At 39.7% G+C, this 9,938-nt stretch overlaps 1 protein-coding gene across 4 annotated transcripts in view; it reads right to left on the bottom strand.

Moving 5' to 3' along the window:
• The window catches only part of BRAP (BRCA1 associated protein), a 38,294-nt gene that overhangs the window by 5,817 nt on the left and 22,539 nt on the right, over positions 1 to 9,938 (bottom strand). For 2 of the 4 annotated variants that reach the window (XM_006910034.3, XM_015587978.2), the window contains exons 11-12: positions 6,059 to 6,162; positions 1,565 to 3,950 (exon numbers count right to left, since the gene is read on the bottom strand). In XM_006910034.3, coding sequence (XP_006910096.1) covers positions 3,587 to 3,950; positions 6,059 to 6,162 — 468 coding nt within the window. In that variant the 3' untranslated portion in view covers positions 1,565 to 3,586. Of the gene's footprint in view, positions 1 to 1,564; positions 3,951 to 6,058; positions 6,163 to 9,938 lie in introns of those variants that run through there. The other 2 variants (XR_003045802.1, XM_015587979.2) reach the window with 1 other exon arrangement.

The following is a 9,938-nucleotide window of genomic DNA, read 5'->3' on the forward strand; positions in this document are numbered from 1 at the left end:
CCAGATTAAGAACCAACTGCAGAGCCCCTTTCATGCTCTCCTAAGCTTCCAGAATTACAGTGAGACTGCTCAGTTCCCAAAGTGGACTAAAATGATTCTGAAATCGTTTTGGCTTTTGGAAATACAGCTTTCAAAATTAATGTTTGATGGAACCTATTATTGAAAGTGAGCATTCTGGGGAGGGCACGTTGAGTTTCAGGGATGCAAGGTAAGGATACCATTTAGTAAATGCTTACTACTATATTTTAAAAATGAAGTGTTTAAAGAAGTAGATTATGACATTAATCAGGATAGAGGCCACAACCTCTCCCTAACCCCCCAAAACAAAAAATAAAAGAAGCCTTATATAACTTCCCTGATATCCCCTAATGCACAAATGCAAAGAATGTCTTCTCATTTGCTCCAAGCTGACTGCAGCATAGCATCTGGGGGGAAAAAAATCAACTTCAGAGGACACATTTGGCTTTGGCTCTGGGGTAAAACTCGGGATTCCGGAAGAGAAAGGGTTTTCTCTCTATCACAACTTCAATCTTTCCTTTCGTTTAAAAATTTTAACATTAAAAGCTCCACTATGAGGCCACTACGTAGATATTCTACAACTCTTATTTCAGAAATTTTCACAGGCAAGAATGAACTGGCCAGCAGCAGGGGCCTGCCAGAGAACACGTGATGGTTTCCTGAGTTTGCCTAAGGTGACAGCTGGGTCTTTGAGTCGTTCAGATGTCCCTTGGTGCCAACAAGGAGGAGTCAGGTCTTAAGACTCATGAAAAACTTATTTCCCTCCTGCTGCCAAGAAAGAAGTACCACCGCAGAATCACCACGACAGCTATTTCAGCTTTAACCTGGAGAAAATGAAATAGCTTTCCTCCAATGTTGTGAGAGTGACTTTCCTTTTTTAGATAAGCCCATGGACTTCATCACGAGCCAGAATTTGCCACCAGCACAAGCAATGTGGCACCGGGCACCGCAGCCAAATCTTAAGGACAGTATTTGTAGCCTGCGGATCTTGACTGCAGGATGAGGGGTTTCCAAGTGATGACAGATGGTCGTTCATTCGTGAGCTGCCAAGTTCTCCACTCTGCTGGCTGGCTGGCTGGCTGTTTAAGAGTTTCTCAGCCCTTGAGATGAGGACAGCTTCTCTGTGCAAGCGAGGAGGAGGTGATTGCTTCCGTGCTTTATCTTACCTGGTATATCCTAACAAGTCACATTTGTGACAGTTTCCAAAAATAAAACAATCTCGGCATGGTGTCAGGCCTGGAAAAAAGGCTCAGGTGTATAAATTGATTGCTTTTAGTTTGCAAAGAGTTGTGCCTGAGTCTTCTCCGACCCCAAGCCTCGAAATTCAGATAATTTTTCCTATTCTGTATCTGTCCAGGTGCATATTAGTTTGAGAAGCTGGAGCAAAGTGGCAGAAAGATGAATAATCTAGCTGCTCACTATATTGTTGCGAGGTTGATTTTTATGCTGCTTTTTAAATCTGGGCTAGACACCTTCTTAGATTATTTAGATACAAGTTCCCAAGCTAACGTCAATCAGAGAGACACACATTTCACATGGGGCAGAATCATTTCAAAGTTTGGTTACTTTAATGCAATTTCTTTGTTCAAGGTAGTAGATATGTTAAGTGGTTCATTTCCATCCTGAAGAAAACACTAACAGCTTGTATCTTATGTAATTTTGTCAAATTCAAACATGACTCTTTGACCATTTTCTAAAAAAAACATTTTTTTACAGATCTTGATAAGATTTTTTTCCTGCAACATTTAAAAAAAACCTTCAGGTAGTTGGGAAACATTTGCCTATTTGCTCATTCCTCTGGGCACAGCCTTTCAGGACGTTTATCCCATCTCTACCAAAAATTCGTGTTCTCCAGGCTGGTGGTAGGGCTGCTTGATGGAGGTGATCATAGAGAAATGAGGAGCAAGCAAGCTTTGTAAATTGCTTCTAATTCTCTTAATTAGTATGCTACAATCCACCCCAGCTTCCGCAAGGTCAGACATGCAAGACAAGTACTTGGCCAAAAAAGCAGGATTCTAACTAGTGTAAAAATAGATTTTAAATAAAATAGAATCTCTATAGGAAAGAGAATTCGGTTATGCTTTACATTCCCACTCTTGCTCTAAGGTATCTGTGTATATAAGTCCAAGGAGGACTTACAGAGTTGGTCTGCCCTAAGTAAAATCTGAGAATGTCTGAATACATTCATTTTGCAAAGTTACAGGTAAGGTTCTCTAGGAAATGCTGTAGCACATCCCACAACATGGATGGTGATTAGCGATACAGTGGTGTGCTAACCAGTAACTTGTAAGACATTTAGGTCAACGGGGATGGGGCCCAATACAGGCTAAAAAGCAATTCTGAAATGTGATAATTTGAACTTTGGCTAATTATAAAGCAGAAAACAAACTCATCGTTTAACAGTATGTCTTGTTAATCTATCCAGCTCCCTCTTTTGGAAGCTAAATTCCAACGGCTCTTACTTTAATTTTGCTCAGTTACTACATATTACAAATTATTTGACGTTTGTATTTCTAGAGAAAGTACACAGCCTCTCTGTTGGCCCACAACAAGCATTACATGACTGTTTTAAAGGGGACTCTGTTAAAATTTGAATTTCCTGATTTAGAAACAGCCTTTGGTTATATCTTGAAAGCGTAATTGAAAATCTGCCCAAGCTCCCTCTAGCCGCAACCTGAACATGCAGCCCAATCATTTGTAAACATTCAGAAAATACTGATTCCAGCAAAATACACAATCAGCTAGTCAAAAGCCTCACTCTACATTTTCACATGGGTGATACATCTGCCTGCTTATTCTTGCTAGATGCTAGGAAAACCACTATGAGATCTCAGTCTTTGAGCCACCATTAAGCATCCTTCATATTTGAGGTTCATAGTGAGGTGCAGAGTCATCAAAAATAAACAAAGTGAAAACATTATTTTTCCTACACTGGGTCTACTCAGTCTGCTGTTTGTTTTTCCTGGCTCTCCCTAGAGTAAGAAGATATGGCTGCTGGAGACAAGCCAGTGCCTGGTTTCCAGGCCCCGCCTCTTTCATATAACATTCGACCAGTTCTTCAATTCCCCAGAGGTAGGAGGGATGACAATGAGATGAGACTAATGCTAGGAAAGTTTTGTAAATCCTCAATAGCCAATACAAACCTTTAAGGCAGTTGCTATGACCTCAGGGAGGTATGATGCTTTAGTGCTAGGTGACTTTACCTACTGACCCCAGAATGAATGTCAAATAGACTAACTCAATAAATACAACAGAAAAATGCATTGCAGATTTGGGGCATCTATCAAATAGGAAGGCAGAATGGTCATTAGGATGTCTGAGGTTAGTGAACTATTATGGTTGAAAAAAGCAGCCACTTTTCAAAACACTGCCCATTTCCATCAGCTCTCCTAGTCATCAACCCTCTGCATTCATTACACCACACACTAGCAAATGAAAGACCCAAACAACTGCAGCTTGATCCTCACTTGTACTTATTTAGGGCCCACCCTCACAATTAGCTGAAGGCCCCAGCACACCTTCGCTGTGCCAGGGAAAACAGTCTCAGGGACACCTGTTTCTCTGAAGGTCACTTGCCCCTCTTGCTTCGGCCCTTTCTGGAGGGCAGCTTCCCACTGCCCCCCGAAGAGGCAGGGCTCGAGGCCGAGGCCATGGCAATGTTGATCTGTCCCTCCTGGATTTCTTGCCGGGTCTCAGCGGGCAGGTGATTGATCTTCTGCTGCGTCTCCAGGTAGAACATGACGTCACGCAGCTGCTCCTGGATCTCGGTGATCTGCAGATCCTTCTGGTCACATGTCTCCTTCAAAACCCTCTCCTCCTCCTTCAGCTTGTTCTGCAGGAGGATCTGATTGGCTCGCAAACACTTGTTCATTTCCTGCTCCTCTTTGAGCTCTGTGGTGAGTTTGGCTACTTTTGTGTTTAGCTGAGTGCACCTTTTGCAAAACAAAGGAAGACAAAAGCACGTTTTCATTTGCTGACATAGTCCCCTTTCTGCTCTGGGATTGAACAGAGGAGTCATGACCTCAGAATCCATTTAGGGCGGACTCCTCCCTCCCATGGCCAGGGAGACTGGTTTGCCGCCATTGCAACAGCAATACAAAGTAAGAATTTTGCTCTAGTTAACCCCAGTGTAGCTTCAAGATTAATTTTTTTAAGCCCAGAAATTTTTCCATAGCAGAAATTATTCTGTGATTCATGGTAAAACTTCTACTGCTTCTCTGTTTTGCAGTCAGTGGTTAAATAAGTGGCTTAGAGATGACAGCTATAATAAAGAAGATATGCGGATAACTGACCTTCTTGGAGAGTCAAGTGATTTGACCTCACTGCATTTGCTGGAGAAAGAAAGGTTTTCAAGGATAGGGATTGTCTATTCTTGATGCTCAATCTTACAAATAAAGAATCACAAATTTAAACACCATTTTTATGTGTCAGAATGCCAAATAGCTCACACGTGAGAAAGGAAGCAGTCCCATACATTGGCACTGAAGTGTAAACTGGAACAAATTCTCTGGAAGTCAACTTGGTGATAACTAGAAAGTCAAAATTTCTCATGCCCCTTGACATAGCTATTCTACTTTTAGGAACTCTTCCTATAAAATAGATATACTCAGGACTGCACTGAAAGGCACATGGAGAAAGATGCTCATTACAATGCTGTTTATGGTAGTGTAAGACCTGAGACAACTTAAATGTCCACCAATAGGGAACTGGTTAAAATTATTATGGGACATCCACACGATGGAACACTACACAGCCATTACAAAGATCAAGATAGATCTAAATGTGCCAGCATGAAGTCTCTTAAACAGAGCAGAATACCTAACATTATTCTAATTTTGTAGAAAAAAAGAATTCCTGTAATAGGAATAAAAAATGAGAAAAAAGATTATGTGAGATGCTTGTATAGGTACAGCAAAGATCTGGAAGAGGACATATTCACTAGTACCATAAAGGCTAACCTCAAGACAGCAGGATCTAGGGGATCAAAGAAAACTTCTTGTTTTAACTTTTTAGTTTTTTAATATAGTTCAATTTGTTAGGGTGCTGAAAGTATAGGAGAATTTTTTATTTTTATTTCTATTAATGTTGTATTGTTTTTACAACAGTTAAAAAAAAAACCTTTGATGAAGAGTTTCTATTTGGGGCGATGAAAAATTGTGGAAACAGATAATTGTACAACACTGTGAATATACTTAATGCTGATAGTTGTACAACACTGTGAATGTACTTAATGCCACTGAACTGTACACTTAAAAATGGTAAAATGTCAAATTTTATGTTGTATAGATTTTACCACACACGCACACAAACACTATCTAAAAATAATCCAATTTTTGACAATGAGGAAAATGGGTGAAGGGTATTTGGGAACTCTGTCACTGTCTTTGTACTCTCTGTAAATCTAAACTTACTTCAAAATAAAAGGTCTATTAAAACAACTTTTAAGGAACAGTTGTCCCCTTAAATTTATTTTTATCCATTTGTCTACAAGTAAAAATCTAATTATTTCTGTGAGTAGAACTTAACCCAGGAAGGCAATTTCAATCAGTTGCAACTACCTTCCCAAGTAACAGTAGCAGAGTATATTCTTGCCATGCTGTTTATGAATTTTCTGCTCCATATTCAACATTTTTGGCCTTTAATTCATAACCAAGACCAGAACACATGCCATCTCCAGCTTAGATACAGTCTCTTTCCTAACTGCCAGTTCTCAGCCACCATGGCTCAGAGAAGCTACAGGCTCTGGGCACAAGGAAGCTGCTTTCTACAAGAACAACTGATATTCATGCACACCGCCAGCATACAGACATGAGAAGGACACTGCATTCCACACGGCATCCATCTGGCATGAATGAAACATCAAGTTTTTTAATAAACAGGAAGTCACAGTAAATTTGTTCCAAACATAGGGAAACCCCTGAAAACCTGGTGATACACACACTTGAAAATAAGTGTTTCCATAGGAATGAGGGAAGCTGTCAGTTTATGGAGCCTGTTACAATAAAATAGTTAAGTTAAAAAATAGACCAATTATACCTACTTTCTTTCCACAGACTGCTTTTCTTTTAGAAGATCGTTTAGCCTGTGCTCCAGATTATCACATTTCTCAATTGTTTCTTTAAATTTGGTCTTCATGTTGTTAATCTGAAAGAGCAAACAGACATCAGTTTCATTTTGCAAAGAAAAAGTTGTATGGTCTTTAGGGATAATTTCATAATTTTTTTTTCAATTACCTGTATATAACTTTGACAACTCAAACTCAGAAAAGGTGAGATAATCATTTTAAAGAATTCCTGTAATAAGAATAAAAGATTTGAGAAATCCTTTTTTTCTTACTATTTCTCTATACCTGGATGAACAAGGATCAGGAGCTGCTGAATGTCAAGTGAAACTGCTACCCCAGCTTTTTGTTTCCATTTTCATAAAATATCTTTTTCCATCCCTTCACTTTTAGTCCTTGTGTCTTTCGATCTGAAGTGAGTCTCTTGTAGGCAGCCTACGTAAGGGTCTTGTTTTCCTATTCATTCTGCCCCCCTATATCTTTTAACAACTTTATTAAAATATAAGACAATTAGTTGCTCATATTTACAGTATAATTCAATGATTTTTTTTCATAGCTGGTATATAATATATTAGTTTACTACACAGCATAGTGATTAGATACCTATATAATTCAGTTATCACTCCAATAAATCTAGTACCCCTGTCCCCTTAAATATTACATTATTGACTGTATTCCTTATGCTATATTTTATATCTCCATGACTATTTTGTAACTATCCATTTGTACTTCTTAATCCCTTTGCTTTTTCAAACCAACCCCCTAACCCCGTCTTATCTAGTAACTCTCAAAATATTCTCTGTATCTATGAGTTTGTTTCTGTTTTTGTTATTTTGTTTAGATTCTACATGTATATGAAATCATATGGCATTTGTCTTTCTCTATCTGATTTACTCCATTCAGCACAATACCCTCTAGGTCCATCATGCAACATTGTTTTCCATCTTCTTACTTTTAGTCTGTGTGTGTCTTAATCTGAAGTGAGTTTCTTGTAGGGAGCATAAGTAAGGGTCTTGTTTTCTTATCCATTTAGCCATCCTATCTATTGGAGCACTTAATTCTTTTTCATTTGAAGTACTTGTTGATAGATATATAATTATTGCCATTCTTTGTTCATGTTTTTGATCCATATTTTTCCTTCTTCTTAAAGAAGTCCCTCTAACATTTCCCGTAATACTGGCTTGGTGGTGATGAACTCCTTTAGCTTTTTCTTGTCTGGGAAGTTCTTTATCTGTCCTTCTAAATGACTCTAAATGATAGCTTTGCTAGATAAAGTAATCTTGGTTGTAGATCCTGGGTTTTCATCACTTTGAATATTTTGTGCCAAGACTTTCTGGCCTGCAAAGTTTCATTTGAGAAATCAGCTGCCAGTCTTAGGGGAGCTCCCTTGTAGGTAACTGCTTTTCTCTTGCTGCTTTTAAGATTCTTTTATTTAACCTTTGGCATTTTAATTATGATGTGTCTTGGTGTGAACCTCTTTGGGTTCATCTTTTTTTGGGACTCTCTGACCTTCCTGGGGTTGTATGTCTATTTCCTTCACCAGATTAGGGAAATTTTCTATCATTATTTCTTTAAATAGGTTTTCGACTTCTTGTCCTCTCTCTTCTCCTTCTGGTATCCCTATGATACGAATGTTGTTACGTTTGATGTTGTCCTATAGGAACCTTAAATTATCTTCATTTTTTAAATTATTTTTTCTTATTTCTGTTCTGACTGGGTGTCTTCCGCTACCCTGTCCTATCAGTGATTCAAACTTCTGCTTCATCTATTCTGTTGATTCTCTCTAATATACTCTTCATCTCAGATATTGTATTCTTCATTTCTGACTGGTTCCCTTTTAAAATTTCCATCTCTATTTCTGTTTTTGTTTTTTTATCTCTTTAGGTTCTGAGTTCATCTACTCTTCTCCTAAGTTCACTGAGCACCTTTATAACCAGTGTTTTGAACACTGCATCAGGTAGATTGCTTGACTCCATTTTTCCTAGAGCTCTGTTCTGTCTCTCATGCAGGACATGCTTCTTTTTCTCCCTATTTTGGCTGCCCGTGTCTGTTTCAATGTACTAAGCAAAGCTCCTAAGCCTCCCCGTCTTATTAGCGTGGCTTTGTGTAGTAGGTATCTGTCCAGTGGCACAGTCTTGAGAGGGAACCATTGGCAGACCAAGTTTAGCTCCAGCCTGTCCCCCTCTGGGTCCACCTAGTAAAATTAAGCAAGCAATCCTCAGATGGCTGACATTTGTGCTGTGCTTATAGTTGCCTCAAGAGGCCATCCCAGAAACTGAGGCCGGGTGCCACCAATGTGGGGCTTGGAAATGCCCTGCAAGGGGCACAGGGCACGCTGTGGACCCCACAGGATGTGGCTTCAGTAGGGCCACAAGTTGGGAGGGGCAGAGTTTCAGGGAATCCTCTGAGCAGAACGACCTCTGTTACCCAGTCTGATGACATCTCAGCTATGACGGCGCCTGCATCCACACACTGGGAGTGGGGAGGGCTCAACAGAGTAACAATGGGTATTGCCAGCATGTCTGCCTGGGAGAAAGTCTCAGCTCCAGCCCTCGCACCGAAGCCCAACAAATGGGCATCCCTCCTGCCGCTGCCCCAGTATGTTGGTGGTGCCCCTCTGAGTAGCCAACTGGGAGCCAGAGTTCAAAGTGAGTGAGTCCATCACCACAAAAGTTCAGTCACAGTCATGGCCCCTTTAAAAAGAATGTCTTCACCTTCTGACTGCAAATGCTGCAGCCTCTATCTCATTCAGCTACGTAGGACTGGGCAATCTCGCTTCTCCACCCTCTCCTATCATTGCATGATGATTTCTTATTTCTCTCCCTAGTTGTAGTGCCTCTGTTCATCCAAACCCCAGGCCATCCTGCTTGCTGTTTGTTCTGTGGTTTTGTCACAACTCTGGTGTGGTCCCAAAAAGAGATGTACAAAGGCTCTACCCTCTATGCCATCTTGCCCCCTTTCCCAACCTTTGTCTTTTGATTGCACCATTTAATCAGTTTACATTTAAAGTAATTGTTGATATGTAGTTATTGCCTTTTTATTATTCATCTTTTTAATCTTTTTCATTTTTTTTCTTCTTCTTAAAGAAGTCCCTTTAACATATCCTTGTAATACTGGTTTGGTGGCTATGAACTCCTTTAGCTTTCCTTGTCTGGGAAACTCTTTATCTGTCTTTAGATCTTAAATGATACTTTTGCTGCGTAGAGTAATCCTGGTTGTAGGTCCTTACTTTTCATCATTTTGAATATTTAGTGCCAATCTCTCTGGTTTGCAAAGTTTCTGTGGCGAAATCAGCTGACAGTCATATGGGAGCTTCCTTGTAGGTAACAGCTTTTCTCTTGCTGCTTTTAAGATTCTTTGTCTTTAACGTTCAGTATTTTAATTACAATGTGTCTTGGTGTGGGCCTCTAGAGTACATCTTGTTTGGGACTCTCTGCACTTCCTGGTATTGTACGTCTGTCTGTACAGCTGTTGGGAAAGTTTTCCATCATTATTTCTTCAAATAGGTTTTCAATTCCTTACCCTCTCTCTTCTCCTTCTGATACCCCTATGATGCAAATGTTGGTATGCTTGATGTACCAGCATACCAGAGGCCCAGAGGCCTCTTAAACTATCCTCATTTTTAGGATTCTTTTTTTCTTGTTGCTGTTCTGATTGTTTTCTGCTACATTGTCTTCCAAATCACTGATTCGATCCTCTACTTCATCTAATCTACTGTTGATTTCCTCTGATGTATTTTTCATTTCAGTTATTGTAATCATTTCTGAGTGGTTCTTTTTTTATGTTTCCTATCTCTTTATCGATGTTCTCACTGAGACCACTGAGCATCCTTATCACCAGTGTTTTGACTTGACTTCGG

The sequence above is a fragment of the Pteropus alecto genome, unplaced genomic scaffold, assembly GCF_000325575.1.
Source record: "Pteropus alecto unplaced genomic scaffold, ASM32557v1 scaffold213, whole genome shotgun sequence".
Lineage (NCBI taxonomy): Eukaryota > Metazoa > Chordata > Mammalia > Chiroptera > Pteropodidae > Pteropus > Pteropus alecto.